We start from the raw sequence: 20,913 nt of genomic DNA on the forward strand, positions 1-20,913 counted from the left end.
AGAGCTGGGCAGAGGTCCCCGAGTCCCCTTTCTCCGTGGAACCCATGGTTGGACACCCACTGGGACGTGGGGGGCCTGAGGTCTGCTCAGGGGGAGCCCGGCTAGACCCGCCCCCACAGACTCGATCCCTTCTTCTGGAACAAGAGACAGTGCCTGGCTGAGGGGACGAGCCCGGACCACGGAACCGGGGGTGGGGGGTGGGGGGCTGGATCCGTGTCCCCTGCCCCGGGGTTGCCCCCCAGGCGCCCACCCCCACACCACGCTGAGGCCGTGAGCTCACATGTAGAAAAGAGGCTTTATTAAGAAGGCTTTGAAGTCAAAAAATAAAACTCTTGATACAATTTTTTTAACCCTTAAATCAGCTCAGCAAATATATAATCAGTAATTTAGCTGTGTAAGATTAAAGGTCCATTACTTTTATTTAAAATAAAATATATTTTAGTTCTTAAAATTTATTCCATAAAGTACATATTTCCCTATAAATTCCCTACATATACACAAGAGGTAAAAAGTAAAAAAAAAAAAAAAAAAAGAAAAAAAAGAAAATTTAAAAATTTAAAAAATGACAACAGAAACGGCAGTAGAAAGGGGATTAATAAACAGAAAGTTAGAAATCTCTGATTGGAACGCCCCCCGCCCCCGCCCCCGCCCCCGGCCGCGCGTGGTTCATGTAGAAATGGTTAGCCCCGAAAAGGGAGTAAAAACGCCACCCTCCTCCTCTGGGAACTTCCGTGCGGGCTGAGACCAGCCGCGAGGAAACAGTCACGTCGGAAAACGGCTTCGGACAAAAGGAAAACACTGAGTGCTGTAAAGATCGTGCTTTTCGTTTCGTTTTTTTTTTTTTAAAGATCACCCTGGAGGGGAGGGGTGCCTAAAAAAAAAAAAGGAAAAAAAATAGTGCAAGCGGACCTTTTCTCTCTGGTTTATTTAACCTGACCACTCAATACTGTCACGGAAGGGCTGGGGCGCCGCCGGGCTGCGGGGTCTCGGTCTCCACGCCTGGGAGGGTCGTTAAAGCTCATCTGTGAACACCGGCCGCCCCCGCCGGGCCCCGCCCCCTCCAGGCCCCGCCCCAGCCGGGCCCCGCCCCCTCCGGAATCCGCCCCTCCAGGCCCCGCCCCCGCCGGGCCCCGCCCATCCAGGCCCCGCCCCACCGGCCCGCAGGTGGCCGCCTGCAGGTGCGCGCACTAGGAAAAGATATGAATGGCCTGCGTGGCCGGCGTGCGGCAGGCGGGACACTCGGGCTCGCTCTTGCCGCAGATGCGGACGGCGCAGTCCATGCAGAAGAGGTTGTGGCCGCAGGGCACCAGCGCGGCCATCACCTCGCCCTCCGCGCACACCACGCACTCCCGTGCCAGGGCCGGGGCCGGCGCGGAGGACGCCGACGGGGGCTTGCGGCTGTTCTCGGAGGTGGCACCGGAGTCCAGCGGGGCGCAGGAGGTGGCGGCGGGGCTGCCGGGCAGCGAGGTGGCCGTGGAGAAGGCGGCGCCGCCGGGGAAGGACAGGGACCCCTGCGGGGGCCGCCAGGACAACGCGCCCACCGGGTCCGGGGCACCGCGGCGGGACAGCGGGAGTTCCAGGCGGAGGCTGCCGGGCTCAGGCAGCGTGGGCGAGTGTCGGGGGGTCCCCGCCCCACTGCTGCGCCGGGCGCTAGTGGTGGGCGGTCCCGGGGCCCCGTTGACGGTGGAGCAGCCGCTGAAGGCGGGCAGGGGGGCCGCGCGCTCGAAGGGCGCCCAGATGGTGGCTGCGGCGGGCACGGTCAGGTCCAGCGCCAGGAAGTCGAAGCCAAAGTCGCAGTCCTCGGGGGCGGCGGTCCCCACCGCGGCGCCCGCATCCTCCGCACCGAAGGCGAAGCCGGGGTTGCTGGAGCCGCTGTAGGGGCTGGCGGGGCCCGGGTCCGGGACGGGGGGACCCCCGCGGCTGCCCGCGTAGAAGGCCTCGGGGGCGCCCAGGGCCGTGTCCCCGCGGAGGCCGGCAGTGGCCGTGGGGGGCCGTCGTCCGGGGTTGGGGGTCTTGGCCCAGAGGCTGGCGGCCGCCCCGAGCAGGTCCAGGCAGACGTCGGTGCCGTTGGCGTGGAAGTCGCTGTCGGGGCCCGCATCGGTGAAGGCGCCGGTGCGCAGCGTGATGTGAGCCTCGATCTCCTCGCGCGCGCGGTCCACGTTCTCGGGCATCCCGGTGACCGCGAACACGGGCTCCTTGTCGCGGCCGGGCGTCACGATGTAGGTGTGCGTCCGCTGCTGGATGCGCTTGATGGTGGCGCCCTTGGGCCCCACGACCAGCCCCACGACCCGGTAGGGCACGCGCACCTGGATGGTGGTCTGTCCCGGGAGGTTGGGCGGGCCCTGGGCAGAGCCGGGCAGACCCCCGGCCTTGCTGCGCGTCGCGCGGATGATGGAGAAGTGCTCGGCCGCCGACAGGATCTCACGTTTGGCCATCTCCACGTCCTCCTTCCGGCCTGTCACGATGAAGACCGGCTCCTCGCCCCGCACAGGGGTCTTGATGTAGGTGTTTGTCTTGGCCCGCAGGGCCTTGATCTTACAACCTGCGGGGGAGGGGAAGGGGGAGAGAGAGACAGGGTGACCCCAGCGCCCTGCGCGGCTCAGCCCTCTGGGGGTGCAGGGCCAGTGGGGGCCCCTACCTCCCAGCCTGTGCCCAACACCACGTCATCCTCAGACACTTCACGTCCCTTCTTCCCTGAGCCTCAGCTCTCCCTCTGGGCTCTGGGGTTCGGCATAAAAGCAGGCGGCAAGGGGACGGTTTTAGGCCGAAAGGTGTGCCCGTCAGTTACGTACACCTGGAACCGCAGGGCGTCACGGATGGAGTGTGAACGTTCCCAAGCTCATAAGCTGGACGCTAACACCCAGTACCGATAGTATTAACGGGTAGCTCAGCTGGGCGCCACGCCTCACCCATCATCCCAGCACTTTGAGAGGAGGAGGAAGACCACTTGAGGTCAAAAGTTTGAGGCAAGCCTGGCCAACATGGTGAAACCCCATCTCTGCTAAAAGTATAAAAACTTTGCCGGGCGTGGGTAATGAGCGGGCACCACTAGTCCCAGGAACTTGTGAGGCTGAGACACGAGAATCTCAAACCCAGGAGACGAAAGTTGCAGTGAGCGGACAGCGCGCCACTGCACTCCAGCCTGAAGGACAAAGCAAGATTCCGTCGGAAGAAAAGTGGGGGGACTCTGCGGTGTGGTGGGGCCACCACCCTCATAATGAGATTCGGGCTCTTATGGCAGAGGCTCCAGCTAGCTTCCGGGCCCCTTCTGCCAGGCCAGGACACACGAGCTCTGCACCAGACACAGCACCTGACGGTGCCCGATCTTGGGCTTCCCATCCTCCAGAACCATGAGCAGGGACAGACTAAGTGACCCTATCTGTAAACAGGGTCTCTGCAGATGTAAGGAGCTGAGATGAGGTCACACTGGATTAGGGTGGGCTGCAAATCCTCGTCAGAAGAGCCGCAGGCCAGAGCGGGGGCTCACGCCCGTAATCACAAGCCGAGGCAGGTAGATCACCTGAGGTCAGGAGTTCGAGACCAGCCTGGCCAGCATGGTGAAACCCCATCTCTAGCAAAAATACAAAAATTAGCCAGGCTTGGTGGTAGGTGCCTGTAGCCCCAGCTACTTGGGAGGCTGAGGAAAGAGAATCATTTGAACCCGGGAAGTGGAGGTTGCAGTGAGCTGAGACTGCACCACTGTACTCCAGCCTGGGCAACACAGCAAGACTCTCTCAAAAAGCCACAGGGGCCCACACCCTTATTCCTAGTACTTTGAGAGGCTGAGGCATGAGGATCAGAGTTTGCGACCAGCCTGGGCAACACAGCAGGACCCTGTCTCTACTAAAAACGGCAACGGAAACTTAGCCAGTGCGGTGGTGCACAGCTGTCATCTTTACTTGGGAGGATCACCTGAGCCTGGGGGTGGAGGCTGCAGCGAGCTCCGATCACACCACTGCACTCCAGCCTGAGTGGCAGAGCAAGACCTTATCTCAGAAAAAAGAAGGGGAGACACAGACACACAGAGGAGCTGGCCTTGTGGGGACAGAGACAGAGACTGCAGTGGTATCTCTTCAAGTCAAGGAGTGCCAAGGACTGGCCACAGCCCCCAGAAACTGAAGGCGCCCCCCCACCCCCCCCACCATGAAGCCCTCCCTGCCCACACCTTGACTTGGAAGTTTCATCTTTCAGAAATGAGAGAGGAGAATTTCCGGTGTTTCCGACCCCCGGTGTGTCAGCCCAGGGAATAGACGCAGAGCCTCCGACACCACCTCCCGGCCCAGCAGCAGGGGAAGCCGAGACTCAGATGGTGGAAAGTGCCTGCGGTTTCCTTCTGGCCAAATGACCCTCCCAAGACTACGCAGACCCCAGGCTAAGGGGAGGTCTCAGCTGGACTGCCTGTGCCACACCCGGACTCCAGATGCCTCGGCAGGCTGCGGTGGGTCCCTGAGGGGTCTGCTGTGGCTTCCTCCTTGGTGGCTGGGTTGGGGTCTGACCTGGTGGAGGGCATGAGTGTCAGTGTGGGGGGCAGGGCTCTCCACCGATTCTCTAGGCAGCCACTGACCAGATGTGGCCTTCTCGGGGTCCTAGATATCCCTCCCCCCTCCTCTGGGGCCTCAAAGGTTTTTTTTTTCTTTTTGACATAGTCTCACTCACTCTGTCACCAGGCTAGAGTGCAGCGGTGTGATCATAGGTCACTGCAGCCTTGAACTCCTGGGCTCAAGTGATCCTCCCAAGGTGGGCACCACCATGCCCAGCTTATTTATTAATTATATATTGAGACGGAGTTTCACTCTTGCCCAGGCTGGAGTGCAGTGGCGCAAGCTTGGCTCACTGCAACCTCCTTCTCTCCGTTCAAAAAATTATCTTGCCTCAGCCTCCCGAGTAGCTGGGATTACAGGCGTCCACCGCCAAACCCAGCGAATTTTTTCTATTTTTAGTAGAGACGAGGTTTCGCCATGTTGGCCAGTCTGGTCTCAAACTCCTGACCTCAGGTGATGCACCCATCTCGGCCTCCCAGAGTGCTGGGATTACAGGCGTGAGCCCCTGCGCCCGGCCTATTTTAATTTTTTTTATAGAGATGGGTTCTCCCCATGTCGCCCAGACTGGTTTCAAAGCAGGGAGGGCCCTGGGAGGAAGCGGGGGGGGGGGGCGGGGGGCACACCCACTCACAGGGGGACAGCAGTTCTCCCACCCCAGCTGCGCTGCCTCCACACCTGCCCTTCCCATCCAAAGCATTGTGTTCTCCATCACACCCAGTCCCCTCCATTTCTCTATGCAGTCCGTGTCTCCCTCCTCCAGGAAGCCAACCTTGATGGCACTGGGTTGGGCCTGCACTTCTGACTCTCTCCTCACATGCCTTTTTATTTTGGTGGGGGATGGAGTCTCGCTCGGTCACCCAGGCAGGAGTGCAGGGGCACAGTCTCGGCTCACTGCAACCTTCGCCTCCCGGGTTCAAGCGATTCCCCTGCCTCAGCCTCCCAAGTAGCTGGGATTACAGGTGTGCGCCACCAAGCTTGGTTAACTTTTGTATTTTTAGTGGAGACAGGATTTCACCGTGTTAGCCAGGGTGGTCTCGAACTCCTGACCTCAGGTGATCCACCCGCCTCTGCCTCCCACAGTGCTGGGATTACAGGTATGAGCCACCGCGCCCGGCCACCTGCCTCCCTGAGGCCAGGGGTCCAGGCTGGGGAGTCCCTGGGCCCTCGGGGGACCTTGCTATGCCTTTTTCTTCACTGTGAAAGGGGAAAGGTAACTGGCTCGGAGCGAGCCTCAGCGGGTCATGGCCACACAGGTGGCCCCGGCAGCCACCCTGGCAGATCTCACTACAGCCCAGTGTTTGCTTTAGACAGATCCTCCTTGAGGAGGGGAAACTGAGGCACAGAGAGAGGGGGACCCAGCAAGGCTGGGGCAGAAGGTGGCACCCACAGATGGGGGCTCCGCTGCCCTGCCCACAGGCAGGAAGTGAGCCTCTTCCCAGTGCACAGACCCAGCAGAGAGCAGAGCCCGCCGGTGAGGGCATGGTGCAGCACGGGGGTCCTCCCTTGCTGATCTGGGAGGTGACCCGGGTCCCCAGAGGGTCACACGTGGGAGAGGCTGCCCCGATGTGGCCACCGATGAGCTTGCAGGCTGTGGTCACAGAAAGTCTGGTCTGGATGACATGACAAATGTGGGAGATGGGGCTGGCGGGAAGGGAGCTGGACAAGGACTGTGGGGAAGGGGGCCTGTGACTGGGCAGAAACCAGGATGGTGCCGGGAGCCCCGGGTGTGTCAGGGCGGGTGGGGGGGTGCTGGCAGCCTCCGGCTCCCCTTACCCCGCCCTGTCCTATCCCCGGGGGTGGCTCGGGGTGGAGACTCACATCTGCAAGGCTTCTAGGATCCCAGAGACAGAACTGGAGCCCAGTTCACAGACGCTGCCTCCGCTTCAACACGTGCTGGCCCCCACACCCCACCCACATCAAGACCCAAAGAGGCCAAGGAATCAGGGCTTCAGGAGTGACCTCACCCAGTGGAAATGACACAGCGAGGCCAGAGTGACAGGAAGCCCGAGGGGGGCCCTGGAGGACACCAAAGGTTGACAGGCACGGAAATGCAGATTCCTGCACGATGCCCCCCAGGAATCCAACTCCGAGGGCTTGGGATGCCTGGGGATTGGAGTGACCGCCCCAGCGGCTGGCCCTGAGCTGCCCCACACCCCGACCCACAGCAGCCAAGTCTTCCCATGCCCAGGCAGGGCCTCGGGGCCCACGCAGAGCACACACCAGGGGGTGTCACTCATCCGACCCGGCCGGGGTCCCGGCTGCAGATGACAGTGCACTACGGGCTCACCCATGAAACCACACGTCCTGGCGTGGGAGCAGAGGCTGCCACCACAGGCTGGACGGGTTTGCCACGGCAGGAAGGGGGACGTGAATCCCAGGGAGTCGCTGAGGGAACAGCAAGAGAAGAATTCTGGAAGCAGGACGGGGCGAGGACAAGGCCCCACAGCCGACACTCCGTCCAGCACACGCCCCTAAGCAGGCATCGGGCCACGTGGACAGCAGTGTCCCAGACGGGCCTCCATGGGAGCTGAGCAGTCCCAGGGGAGAAAGGAAGCTGGCTCTGCTGACAAACAGGGACAGCAAAAGCCCCTTCCAAGCCAGGCACAGTGACTCCCACATACACTCCGAGCACTTTGGGAGGCCAAGGCAGGAGGATCGCTTGAGCCGAGGAGTTCAAGACCAGCCAGGCCTACACAGCAAGACCCTGTCTCTATGAAGGTGTCTCCCTCTGTCACCCAGGCTGGAGTACAGTGATGCCATCAGAGCTCACTGCCGCCTTGACCTCCGGGCTTAAGCGATCCTCCCACCTCAGCGTCCTGAGTAGCTGGGACTACAGTTATGCGCCACCAGACCCGGCTTATTGTTTAAAGTCTTTCTGCAGAGACAGGGTCATATGTTGCCCAGGCTGGTCTTGAACTCTTGAGCTCAGGTAATCCTGCCGATCCTGCCATCTCAGCCTCCCAAAGTGCTAGAATATCAGGGATGAGCCGCCACCTCCAGCCTCTACAAAAATTTTTAAAATTAGCTGGGCAGCCGGGCGCAGTGGATCACCTGAGGTCGGGAGTTCAAGACCAGCCTGACCAACATGGTGAAACCCTGTCTTTACCAATAGAAAAAAAAAATTAAATTAAAAAATTATATATATATATATACATAAATTGTTTAGAAAATTAGCCGATCATGGGCACACAACCGTGGTCCCCGCTAGTCGGGAGGTGGAGGCGGGAGGATGACCTGAGCCCCGCAGGTAGAGGCTGCAGTGAGCTGACTGCACCACTGCACTCCACACAGAGCAGCAACAGAACCAGATCCTGTCTCAAACAAAACAAAACAGAAAAAACAACTCCCGGGCGCGGCGGCTCACGCCTGTGATCCCAGCACTTTGGGAGGCCGAGGCAGGCGGATCACTGAGGTCAGGAGTTTGAGACCAGCCTGGCCAACATGGAGAAACCCCGTCTCTACTAAAAATACAAAAATGGCCTGGGCACGGTGTGGCACGAGCCTGCAGTCCCTGCTACTTGGGAGGCTGAGGTGGGAGAATCGCTTGAACCCAGGAGGCAGAGGCTGCAGTGAGCCGAGCCTGAGCCACTGCCCTCCAGCCTGGGCGAGAAGAGCAAGACCCTGTCGCAAACAGAAAGGAACAAAGCTCTCGGGGAACGAGGGGAACACCGACTCTTGCCAAGGTAAGAACTGTTTGGTCTGCCGTGTGGAGGTGTATGCACAGGAAAAGCCAGGCACGGTCCCACCAGAGAAACACCTGAGGCCTGCAGGGATGGGAGAAGGCGAGGAGCCTCTGGGGTTTGGGCCAGGAGAGGAGACAGTGAGCCGGGGGTGTCCCCCAGCTGCAGGGGACAGTCTAAAGCCACAAACCTCAGCCTGCGCCAACAGCAGGGAGAGGGAGCCCTGTGCAGCCTCCAGCCCTGCCTTCAACATCATTCATTCATTCCTTCATTACCAAACACCGACTGTGTGCAGGCCCCTGCGAGCTACTGAAGATTCAACCATGACCTGCCCTGGTTCCGGTCCCTGGGAACATGTAGGGGGAACGTCCACGGAGCACAGATCCACCCAGGGTCCCGGCAAGTTGGGGGGGGAAGGCCCACGGAGCACAGATCCACCCAGGGTCCCAGCAAGTTGGGGGTGGGGGGAGGTCCACGGAGCACAGATCCACCCAGGGTCCCGTCAAGTTGTGGGGGGAATGTCCACGGAGCACAGATCCACCCAGGGTCCCGGCACGTTGTAGGGGGGAGGTCCACGGAGCACAGATCCACCCAGGGTCCCGGCAAGTTGGGGGGGAAGGTCCACGGAGCACAGATCCACACAGGGTCCCGGCAAGTTGGGGGGGAAGGTCCACGGAGCACAGATCCACACAGGGTCCCGGCAAGTTGGGTGAGAAAGGAGGGCACGTGTTGGGGTCTCAGCAGGAGCAGGTCCTGAGGTCCCCCAGAGGGCCTTTGCTGGCGGGCTGGAGGGAGACGCCTGTCCTCTGTCCTCTGGGATCCACTCTGCCTGTCTCCAAAGCCAGGCTGCCCTGCCCCATCCCCAGCCCTTGAGCTTCAGCATCTGAAATTTTCTCCACTGACCCAGCAGAGAAACGAGGGTTTGAATCCCAGCCTACTTGTTTTGTTTTGGAGACAGGGTCTTGCTCTGTGGCCCAGGCTGGAGTGCAGTCATCACACTCACTGCGGCCTCCACCTCCCAGGCTCGAGTGATCCTCCTGCCTCAGCCTCCTAAGTAGCTGGGGCCAAACGAGCCTGCCACCAAGCCTGATAATTTTTATTTTTATTTTTTTTTGAGACGGAGTTTCGCTCTTGTTACCCAGGCTGGAGTGCAATGGCGCGATCTCGGCTCACCGCAACCTCCGCCTCCTGGGTTCAGGCAATTCTCCTGCCTCAGCCTCCTGAGTAGCTGGGATTACAGGCACGCGCCACCATGCCCAGCTAATTTTTGTATTTTTAGTAGAGACGGGGTTTCACCATGATGACCAGGATGGTCTCGATCTCTTGACCTCGTGATCCACCCGCCTCGGCCTCCCAAAGTGCTGGGATTACAGGCGTGAGCCACCGCGCCCGGCCTATATTTTTTTTATAGAGACGGGGTTTTGCCATGTTGGCCAGGCTGGTTTCAACGTCTGGGCTCAAGGGATCCTCCTGCCTCAGCCCCTCAGGTTTTACCTCCCCTTCACCTCCCGCAGCCTCTGCCTCCCCGTCTGTGGCCTAGGAGCTGCAGACCTCCCCGCAGGCACATTACGGGCCTCAGTGAGATGGGGCAGGTCCAGTCTGGTGCAGGTTCGACACACGGCAGGCATTCAATGAAGATCTAGCAAATGAGGGAACCGGAGCCTCCAGCGGGGGGATGGGTGTGAATGGCCACGGTCTGCCCAGAAAACACTTGGACCCACTCAAGGACCGACAGAACGGAGGTTCAGAGAGCAGCACGTGGCTGCGGGGACAGGGCTGGTGCCAGGCCTGTGACTCCAGTCTAGGTGGGGAGGCCGGGCAGATGCACCTTCCTGCCCTCCAGGGAAGGGGTAGCCTCTGAGCTTGGGTTTGACAGAGAATGATGAGAAGTTCAGAGACCCCAGGGTGGAGAGGAAGGGGAGTGAAGGGGCAGGCCTGGGGTACAAAGGGCACTGAAGGGTATGCTTGACAACGGGGTGGCTGGGAGAAGCTGGGAGCCACAGATGGTTCTAGAGTACCACCCTGCCTCAGCATTCGCGGTCACATGCCTGGCACCCTGCACTCCACTTACGGGTGGCTACGCTGTGTGACCCGGAGCACGGAATAAACCCAGCGACTTGGGTCCAAGCATGGTGGCCCATGCCTGTAACCCCAACACTCAGGGAAGCTGATGTGGGAGAATTGCTTGAGGCCAGGAGTTCAAGACCAGCCTGGGCAACAGAGTGAGACATGTCTCTACAAGAAGCTTTAAAAATACAAACGAATACAGAAATAAAATCAGCATCTTGCCCCAGAATCCTCACCCCAACAGAGGTGACGAATGCACACCAGACAGGAGGTGTCATCTGGGCAGGGCCAGCAGTCAGGGCCCACTCTAACCCCACCCCCACTGTGTCCAGTGCCCACCTTGCTGACCACCACCAGCAAGGGCCCAGTTAAGCGGGCTCATCTCCCAGGGACCTGCCCCTAGAGAATTCCCACCCTGAGGCCACAGGTCCCACACGCCCTCGGCTCGGCCTGACTCCTGCCAGCTCACGCGTGGCCACGGCCTCTCTCAAGAGGAGCCAGGACAGGCGCATTCACACAACACAGCCACACCCTCCACCACCTGGCCGCTCAGCCTGCTGCCTTCGGGCACTTGATCCCCAGGCCTGGGCTTGGACATCTGTCTCCACAGGCCCCTGGGCACTCCACACAGGGCAGCTGTCCTATTGCAGGCCCTGGTGCAGTTAGGGGACATGGAGGCCGGGTGGAGGGCCTCAATGGGGAGGCATAAACGGGACGGTAGGGAAGCCCTCCAGCCAGAGGTCCCACTGAGGGCAGCCTGCAGGGCTGAGAATGTCCCTCCCCACCCACCACTCCAGCGTTTGCTTCCCGGGCCTAGCACCGTGCCCGACCCTCTGTGCATCCCCACCTGAGCCGGACAAATGACCGGCCAAGAAAGGAGGCTGTGCTGCCCCACCAACCTGGGACGAGGGAATGGGCGGAGGGGAGGGCATCCTGGTGGTCCTCCCCTGAGTCCAGGGCCACAGGTGACCTTGCAATCCCAGTCCCCACACCCTTCTCTAGCACGGGTTCCTGAGGGCCATGGTGGAGGGGAGGCGGGGACCCCCAGCCCAAGTGTCCTGTGGCCCCACCTCCGGCCACGCCAAGGCCCCACCCCAAGTTCTAGAAGCTGGCTGATCGCTGGCGGTCAGCGGGGAGCCAGGAGCAGGGAGGGGTGGCGGGAAGACAGGAGAAAGTTGAGGGGGGCAGGTGGGCGGCCAACGGGGTGGTGGGTGTGTGTTGGGCCAGGGACTGCCCACCACCCACCCACCCGCCCGCCCGCCCCGCAGCTCGGGGGCCAATGAGCAGCGGCCGGCCTGATGTCACCCTGCCAATCTCAGCCTAGCTCTCTAACAAAGAGAACAATGGGGCGGCCAGAGGGAAGCTCCGACGATGCCACCGCCGGACCCCACGCCCGGGGCCTGCCGCCCGCCCGCCTGCCCAGAAGGGCCGCGGGGCTGCACCCCAGAAGTGGCTTTGACAGCCGGTCCTTCCACAGGCCCGCCCCCAGATCCCCGACTCCGGGCTGGAGAGTGGGCAGGGACCCCCTCCGGCCCGGCGCGTCCCCACCCCGGTCAGGGCCCCAGGCTGGGGACTCAGACGCGAGCGCTTTGTACTGTCAGCCTTTCCTCGCGGCCCCGCCGGCGGCCCCCCCTTGGCCACCCCTAAACCGGCGCGTGCCCCGCCCCGCCCCGCGCCTGTGCTGGGTGTGGGGCGCCCACCGGCCCCTCTCTGGGGTGCCCCTTTGGGCGGCCGAGGGCCTGGGGTGCGGCGCGGCTCCCGGGAGCCTTTCCCGGCCGGAGGCGGCCCAGACAAAGGCGGCGGCGGGACCGGAGCGGGCAGGGGAGGAGCGCGGGCTGCGCCCAACTTTCTCCCGCGGCCGCTGCAGGACAAAGGCGCAGAGCCAGCCGCCGAGGCCAGAGCCCACGCGGGGCGTGTCCGGCGCGGGGCGTCCGGCGCGGGCTGGGCTCGGGCGACCCCCTCCCCGGGCGGGGACCCCCCCCCGGACACAGCCCCCGGGCCGGGGCCACTCACCCTGGCGACCCACGATCTCGGCGACGTGCTCGGAGCTGGGCACCGGGACGCACTCGGTCATGTTGACGCTCTTCTTGCGGCTGCCGATCACGCTCATCTGCTCGGCCAGCAGCGTCGGGGGGCCCAGGGCCGCGGGGTGGGGCGCGAAGCCCGCGAACACGTCGGGGGGCGACGGCCGGGGCGGCGGCGGGGGGCTCGTGCCGGGGTCCAGCAGCGGCAGCGACGCGGGGGCCACCGACACGGCCGCAGCGGGGGCCAGGCTCGCGGGCGCGCCGGCCTCGGGCCCGTCGGGGGGCGCGGGCTCCGGAGCCGTCCCGCCGTCCGCGCCCCCCACAGCCGCCGCGCCGTCCCCGGCCGCCCCCTCGTCGTCCGCGCCCCCCAGCCCGAGCGCCGACAGCTGGTCCAGGGGCAGGCGCAGCGCGGCGGCCGCGTCGTCGGGCTCGGGCGGCGGCCGGGGCGCGGGCGCGGCCTCCTGGGCGCCCTCGGGCGGGGGCGCGGGTGCGGGTCCGGGGCTGGGGTCCTCCCCCGCCGCCCCCGCGCCGCCGCCGCCGCCCGCGCCCCCGCCCCCGCCCCCGCCGCCGTCGGGCTGGCCGAGCGAGCTGGGCATGGCGGGCGCTAGCGCTGGGGCCCGCGCTCCTGCCGCCCGCGCCGCCGCCGCCGCCCGCGCCGCCCTCCGCCTGTGAGAGCTGGGCCGCCGGCCGCCTGCATCCAGCGGCGGGGGCGGGCGCGGGGGGCCGGGCGGGCCGGGCGGCGGCGGCGCGGGGCTGCTCGGGGCCTGGCCGGGGCCGGGCCGGGCGGCGGCGACTCTGACTGCGGCTCGGCGGCGGCGGCTCCGGCTCCTCGGAGGCCGAGGCGGCGGCGGCACGGGACGCTCCTTCCCTCCCGCCGCCTCCCGCGGCCCCGCCCCGACCCCGCCCCCGCGACGTCACGCCGCGGCCCAACAATGGGCGGCCCGCAGGGCGCAGGCGCGCGGGGCGGGGCCGGGGGCGGGCACGTGGGCCAGGCCCCGCCCCCTCTGGCGCTCGGGCGGGAACCCGGGCGCATCCGCACGTGCGGGCGCGGCGGCAGGTGTGTGTCTTCCCGCCCCGAGCCTGACAGTCCCTGCCTCGTGCGCCCCCGGGCCCGAGGTTCCGCTCCCCAGTTCCCCCCCGCCATCGGGGTCACCCCCAGTCCAGGTCCCCTGCCCCACGCCCGCTTCCTTGTGCCGGCGAACCCCATCTCCCTGCACCAAGGCGTGGGGTCCCCCTCAATATCCCACTGGACTTCGAAGTCAGGCTTGCGCCCCACCCACCACCTTTGTGCCAGGGACCACCCCCCTCCGCCCCACCGTGCACGCCCCAGGGCCTGGGGTTCCAGTCCCCAAGTACCCCTGGCTATCAGGGTGGGCTTTAGGATCAGGCCCTTGCCCCACCTTCAGCCTCTGTGCCAGGACAACCCCGCAACCGTGCAGCCTCAGGGCCTGGGGTCCCTCTCCCCTAGTCTTTCCTAGCTCCTCTCTGGCCGGCTCCTGGCTTTGGGGGTCAGGCCACCTCCTCCACCCTGTCCAAGGACATAGATCCAGTCTCTGTGCCCCCAGCCAGAGACCTCTGTACCTCAGTGGTGCTTCCCTGGCATGGGCAGTTTCACACCAGCCGGAAGCCTCCATGTGCACCCCCACCCTCTCCTGGGGTGCCTGGCCCCGAAACCTGGCGCTGTCCACCTCTAAAGCCTCCCTCTTCCAGCGGCTCTTCCTCCAGACCCCCTTCAGTGCCTTCCTTGCTCCTGTGGGATTTTCCTGTGATCAGTCTACCTGCCTGGGTCTACCTGCCCCAGTCTTCTTCCAGACCCGTCCCTGACTAGCTGTGCAAACTAGACCCAAGGCAGGACTGTCTGGGCGGGAGGAGGACAGCCTGCCCCTTTGCCTAGCAGCTTCCCCTCTGTCCCCTCCACCAGCCTCACCCACCCTGGGTCCCCCTCAGCCATTCATCTCGTCCCCTAGCCACAGCCACCCACTATTGGGCCCTTCGTTTCTGGTGGCTTCTCTGCTCACATCTTCCAGGCAGGCACCGTCAGGATCCTCCTGCCTGGAGCCCTTCCGCACCCAAAATCTCTCTCCTGACCCCAGTCTGTGCCCAGCCCCACTTCCCCTCCTGGGGTCCTGGACTTCTCTTTTGTGCACCCCATGCTGGGAATTGTTTTTCCATCTTTTTCATTTTTTATTTTATTTTCTCTTTCTCCCTCCTTCCCTTCCTCCCTTTCTCCCCCTCCCCTCCCCTCCCTTCCCCTCCCCTCCTTTGCCCTCCTCTCCCTTCCCCTCCCCTCCCCTTTTCTTTTTCTCTTTTTCTTTTTTTTTGAGATAGAGTTTAGCTCTTGTTGCCCAGGCTGGAGTGCAATGGCATGATCTCAGGTCACCGCAACCTCCGCCTTCTGGGTTCAGGCAATTCTCCTGCCTCAGCCTCCCGAGTAGCTGGGATTACAGGCAGGCGCCACCATGCCCAGCTAGTTTTTTGTATTTTTAGTAGAGACGGGGTTTCACCATCTTAACCAGGATGGTCTCGATCTCTTGACCTCGTGATCCACCCGCCTCGGCCTCCCAAAGTGCTGGGATTACAGGTGTGAGTGACCGCGCCCGGCCAATCTTTTTATTTTTCTTTTAGCCATAGGGTCTCGCTGTTTCCCAGCTGGGTGCAGTGGCCATTCACAGGTGCGATCCCAGGTCGGAGCAGCATGGGAGTTTTGCCCCACTTGGTTTCTGACCTGGATCAGATCATCCCTCCTTAGGCAACCTGGTGGTCCTGCCAGGTCCAGGGACGTCACCACATTATGTGAACCTGGATCCGCAGAGCTCACTGCCTCAGCCTGGAGTAGCTGGGACCACAGGTGTGCAACGCTGTGCCTGGCCAGCTGCACCGTAGGCTGGACGCGGTGGCTCGCGCCCGTAATCCCAGCACTTTGGGAGGCCGAGGTGGGCAGATCGCGTGTGGTCAGGAGTTCGTGAGCAGCCTGGCCAATATCGTGAAACCTTCATCTCTACTCAAAATACGAAATTAGCCAGGTGTGGTGGCGCACGCCTATAATCCCCGCTACTCAAGAGGCTGAGGCAGGAGAATCACTTGAACCTGGGAGGCGGAGGTTGCGGTGAGCTGCTATCTCCCCGCTGCACTCCAGCCTGGGGGACAGAGTGACCGAGCGAGGAGGAGACTGGGTCTCAAAACAAACAAACCGAGAAAGACAGACACCTTATGTCTGACCCCCTGCCGGTGGAACGGAGCTCCAGCAGGAAGTGCTCACTGTTGGGCTGGCCGGCCCTCCCCGCCCTGGCTTCCAGTCACAGGCTCTGTCCCTGCTTCTCTACAGCACAGATTCCTCCCCTGCGGCTGGTATTTGACCTAGCGCCCCCCAGCAATGTACCTAGGAGCCCTCGCCTTTGCGGGAGCACCCGCCTGCCCTCTCTGAGTGCCAGGCCTTTCTGCAGCCTGGTGCGGTGTTGCCATGCTCAGAGTGGGAGACGGACAGATGGGGTGGGGGCTGGACAGGGTGGCTCCCTCCTGTGACCCCGGAACTTCGGGAGGCCGTGGCAGGAGGAGGGCTTGAGCCCAGCAGTTTTCAGACCAGCCCAGGCAACAAAGCAAGACCCTGGCTCAACAAACTTTTTTTTTTTTTTTTTGAGACGGAGTTTCGCTCTTGTTACCCAGGCTGGAGTGCAATGGCGCGATCTCGGCTCACCGCAACCTCCGCCTCCTGGGTTCAGGCAATTCTCCCGCCTCAGCCTCCCGAGTAGCTGGGATTACAGGCACGCGCCACCATGCCCAGCTAATTTTTGTATTTTTAGTAGAGACGGGGTTTCACCATGTTGACCGGGATGGTCTCGATCTCCTGATCTCGTGATCCACCCGCCTCGGCCTCCCAAAGTGCTGGGATTACAGGCATGAGCCACCACACTTGGCGAAAGTGATCTGCCTGCCTAGGCCCCCCGAAGTGCCAGAATTACAGGTGTGACCCACTTCACCCAGCCTGTACAAAAAATTTAAAAATTATCTGGGTCTGGTGGTACATGCCTATGGTCTCAGCTACGTGGGGGGCTGAGGTAGGAGGATTGTTTGAGCCCAGGAAGTTGCCGTGAGCTGAGATTACACCACTGCACTCAGCCTGGGCAACAGAGTGAGATCCTGCCTCAGGAAAAAAAAGAAAAAGGCGGGGTGTGGTGGCTCACGCTTCTAATCCCAGCACTTTGGGGGGCCGAGGCAGGTGGACAGCGGATCACCTGAGGTCAGGACTTTGAGACTAGCCTGGCCAACACGGGGAAACCCCATCTCTACTAAAAATACAAAAATGAGCTGGGCACGGTGGCGCGTGCCTGTAATCCCAGCTACTCCGGAGGCTGAGGCAGGAGAATTGCCTGAACCCAGGAGGCGGAGGTTGCGGTGAGCCGAGATCGCGCCATTGCACTCCAGCCTGGGTAACAAGAGCGAAACTCCGTCTCAAAGAAAAAAAAAAAGGAGAGAATCAGCCCCAAGCAGCATAATCACTCCATGTTTTTTTTTTGAGACAGGGTCTCACTGTCGCCCAGGCTGGAGTGCAGTAGGTGTGACCTCGGCTCACCGCAGCCTCCACCTCCTGGGTTCAAGCGATTCTCCTGCCTCAGCCTCCCAAGTAGCTGGGAGTACAGGAGTGTGCCACCACACCCGGCTAATTTTTGTATTTTTAGTAGAGGCGGGGGGTGGGGGTTTCACCACGTTGGTCAGGGTGGTCTCAAACTCCTGACCTCCAGTCATCTGCCCACCTTGGCCGCCCACAGTGCTGGGATTACAGGCGGGAGCCACACGGCCAATCTCTGCTCTCTTGTGACAAGTTTTTTGCACTGAGCCCAAAATCATTTTTGCTCTTTGTTGCCCGTTGGTGACACGGTCTTGCTCTGTCCCCCAGGCTACAGCGCACAGAGTACAGTGGTTGGATCACAGCTCACTGCAGCCTCAACCTCCTGGGCTCCAGTGATCCTCCTCCCTCAGCCTCCCAAAGATCTGGGATCACAGGCGTCAGCCACCTCGCCGGCCTTTTTTTGACCGTCTCAGCTGGGCCGTGGTGCACCCACACCCCCTCACAGGCTCCCCCACAGGACTCCGTGGGCATTATCTGTGGGCCACTTTCCCCTACTGGCCGCTTGGGGACCCCACTTTTCCCTATAAGCTGCTCCCTGACAACTCCACCTCTGTGGGTGGGACCTGTGGACAGGCTGCAACTCCCCTGAAATCTTTTTTTTTTTTTTTTTTGAGACGGTGTCTTGCTCTGTCGCCCAGGCTGGAGTGCAGTGGCGCGATCTCAGCTCACGGAAACCTCTGCTTCCTGGGTTCAAGAGATTCTCCTGCTTCAGCCTCCCGAGTAGCTGGGACTACAGGTACCCGCCACCACACCGGCTAATTTATGTATTTTTAGTAGAGACAGGGGTTTCACCACGTTTGTCTGGATGGTCTCGAACTCCTGGCCTCGTGATCCCCCTGCCTCGGCCTCCCAAAATGCTGGGATTATAGGCTGAGCCACCAAATCTGTTTTTTAAACAAATTCAAATACAAATCCAGTGTGGTGGTAAAGCCGACAGTCCCAGCTACTTCAGAGGCTGAGGTGGGAGGATCACTTGAGCCCAGGAGTTGGAGGCTGCACAGAGAAACGATGAGGCCATTGCATTCTAGGCTGGATGACAGAGTGGGACTCTATTTGAAAAAATGTACATAGATGTATATACATGGTTGACATACATCAAAGCTTACCCTTTAAAAGTGCTCAATTTTGGTGGGGCACAGTGGGCTCATGTCTGCAATCCCAGCACTTTGGGAGGCTGAGGCAGGTGGATCACCTGAAGTCAGGAGTTCGAGACCAGCCTGCACAACGAGGCAAAACTCTGTCTCTACTGAAAATACAAAAATTAAAAAGCAAAAAAAAAGTTCTGCACTGGCATGGACGAAAATAGAAAAATTAGCCGGGCATGACGGCGGCTGCCTGTAATCTTAGCTTCTCGGGGGAGGCTGAGGCTGGAGAATCGCTTGAACCTGGGAGGCGGAGGCTGCAGTGAGCTGAGATCGCACCATTGACACCCAGGAATTTGAAACTAGTCTAGACAATATAAGAGAGACCCCATCGCTGCAAAAAATACAAAAAAAAAAAAAAAAAAGGAGAGTAGCCAAGCATGCTGGTGTGCACCTGTGGTCCCGGCTACCTGGAAGGCTGAGTTAGGAGGATCCCCTGAGCCTGGGAGGTCGAGGCTGCAGTGAGCTATGATTTCAACTTTGCAAGCCAGCCTGGGTGACAGAGTGAGACCCTGCCTAAAAACCAAACCAAATAAAACTGTGGCTGGTGAGGTGGTTCACACCTGTAATCCCAGCACTTTGAGAGGCTGAGGCGGGTAGATGACCTGAGGTCAGGAGTTTGAGACCTACCTGGGCAACATGGCGACACCTCGTCTCTACTAAGCGTACAGAAAATTAGCTGGGCGTGGTGGTTGGAGCCTGTCGTCCCAGCTACTCAGGAGGCTGAGGCAGGAGAATTACTTAAACCCTGGAGGCGGAGGCAGCAGGGAGCTGAGATCGTGCCATTGCACTCCAGCCTGGGCGACAGAGACTGTGTGCAAAAAAAACCCAAAAAACAAAACAAAAAGAAAAAACTGTGGCTGGGCGCGGCCGCTCACACCTGTAATCCCAGCACTTTGGGAGGTCGAAGTGGGTGGATCACCTGAGGTCAGGAGTTCAAGACCAGCCTGGCCAACAAGGTGAAACCCCGGCTCTACTAAAAATACAAAAAAAATGGCTGGGCACGGTGGCTCACGCCTGTAATCCCAGCGCTTTGGGAGGCCGAGGCGGGTGGATCACGAGGTCAAGAGATCGAGACCATCCTGGTCAACATGGTGAAATCCCGTCTCTACTAAAAATACAAAAAATTAGCTGGGCACGGTGGCGCGTGCCTGTAATCCCAGCTACTTGGGAGGCTGAGGCAGGAGAATTGCCTGAACCCAGGAGGCGGAGGTTGCGGTGAGCCGAGATGGCGCCATTGCACTCCAGCCTGGGTAACAAGAGCGAAACTCCGCCTCAAACAAAAGAAAAAAAGGTTAACTGAGGGTGGTGGTGGGAACCTGTAATCCCAGTTACTTGGGACGCAGAGGTGGGCAAATCGCTGGAACCTGGGAGGAGGAGGTTGCAGTGAGCGGAGATCGAGTCACTGCGCTCCAGCCTGGGCCAGCCAGAGACCAGTGTGGAACGTTAACTTTTGTGGGTACCTTTTATCCATTCCCCCCACACCCCATAACACCCTGCCCCGGCACCCACGCACCCCTTCCTGTCCCTGTGCATCGGCCCGTCCTAAACATTCACACGCTGTGCTGGCGTCCTCCCGGGGCACCCACACGGTGGCGGGAGTCGGAGCCTGGCTCCTGTTCATGGTGGGGTCCTCCTCCGTGGCGGGCCGGGCCGGGTGCCTCCCTCATCCGTGGACTTGCTTCCGCTTTTTGTGTCCCTTGAATCCATCCGGAACAAGTGTGACTGAGCTCACAGGCTTCGTCCTTCTCTGGAATGGTCCGTCCAAAGGATGGTCCTGAAGCTGGGGACGTCTTCCATGGGCACCTCCAGGCTCTTGCCGTGGCAGCCACAGGGTGGGTGCTCACGGGCGACGGGCGTCCCTGGTCTGTGTGGTGGTGAGGTGTGGGGTCCGAAAGGCCGTCAGGGGATGTAGGGAGGTGGGAAGGGCCGTGGGGGAGGTGTAGGGGGGTGGGAAGGGCCCTCAGGGGTGGGGGAGGTGTGGAGAGGTGGGAAGGGCCTTCAGGGGTGGGGGGAGGTGGGAAGGGCCCTCAGGGCTGTGGGGAGGTGGGAAGGGCCCTCAGGGCTGTGGGGAGGTGGGAAGGGCCCTCAGGGGTGGGGGAGGTGTGGGGAGGTGGGAAGGGCCTTCAGGGGTGGCGGGAGGTGGGAAGGGCCTTTGGGGGTGGGGGAGGTGTGGGGAGGTGGGAAGGGCCTTCAGGGGTGGCGGGAGGTGGGAAGGGCCTTTGGGGGTGAGGGAGGTGTGGGGAGGTGGGAAGGGCCGTCAGAGGTGTCGGGTGTGGGAAGGGCCCTCAGGGCTGTGGGGAGGTGGGAAGGGCCTTCAGGGGTGGGAGTGGGTGTGGGGAGGTGGGAAGGGCCTTCAGGGGTGGGAGTGGGTGTGGGGAGGTGGGAAGGGCCTTCAGGGGTGGGAGTGGGTGTGGGGAGGTGGGAAGGGCCTTCAGGGGTGGGAGTGGGTGTGGGGAGGTGGGAAGGGCCTTCAGGGGTGGGAGTGGGTGTGGGGAGGTGGGAAGGGCCTTCAGGGGTGGGAGTGGGTGTGGGGAAGTGGGAAGGGCCTTCAGGGGTGGGAGTGGGTGTGGGGAGGTGGGAAGGGCCTTCAGGGGTGGGAGTGGGTGTGGGGAGGTGGGAAGGGCCTTCAGGGGTGGGAGTGGGTGTGGGGAGGTGGGAAGGGCCTTCAGGGGTGGGAGTGGGTGTGGGGAGGTGGGAAGGGCCTTCAGGGGTGGGAGTGGGTGTGGGGAGGTGGGAAGGGCCACGGCGGGGGGTGTGTGGGAAGGGCCTTCAGGGGTGGGGGGAGGTGGGAAGGGCCTTTGGGAGTGGGGGAGGTGTGGGGAGGGCCTT

General features: G+C 61.8%; 1 protein-coding gene across 1 annotated transcript; it reads right to left on the reverse strand.

Moving 5' to 3' along the window:
- Window positions 1-276: 276 nt before the first annotated feature.
- On the reverse strand, window positions 277-12,980 carry MEX3D (mex-3 RNA binding family member D). The gene is made up of 2 exons (XM_054250182.2): window positions 12,302-12,980; window positions 277-2,542 (listed from the first exon to the last, which is right to left on the reverse strand). Exons 1-2 carry the CDS (start codon window positions 12,906-12,908, stop codon window positions 1,188-1,190), a joined length of 1,962 nt encoding a protein of 653 aa, XP_054106157.2. The 5' UTR covers window positions 12,909-12,980; the 3' UTR covers window positions 277-1,187.
- Between the last annotated feature and the right edge of the window lie 7,933 nt (window positions 12,981-20,913).

Source organism: Callithrix jacchus, chromosome 22 (genome assembly GCF_049354715.1).
Source record: "Callithrix jacchus isolate 240 chromosome 22, calJac240_pri, whole genome shotgun sequence".
Lineage (NCBI taxonomy): Eukaryota > Metazoa > Chordata > Mammalia > Primates > Cebidae > Callithrix > Callithrix jacchus.

Bases quoted from the DNA above. Each gene is read 5' to 3' on its own strand.
- MEX3D (XM_054250182.2), bottom strand. From the start codon at position 12,908: ATGCCCAGCTCGCTCGGCCAGCCCGACGGCGGCGGGGGCGGGGGCGGG. The intron at 2,543-12,301 runs GTGAGTGGCCCC...CCTCCCCCGCAG, and splicing joins CGAGATCGTGGGTCGCCAGG to GTTGTAAGATCAAGGCCCTG.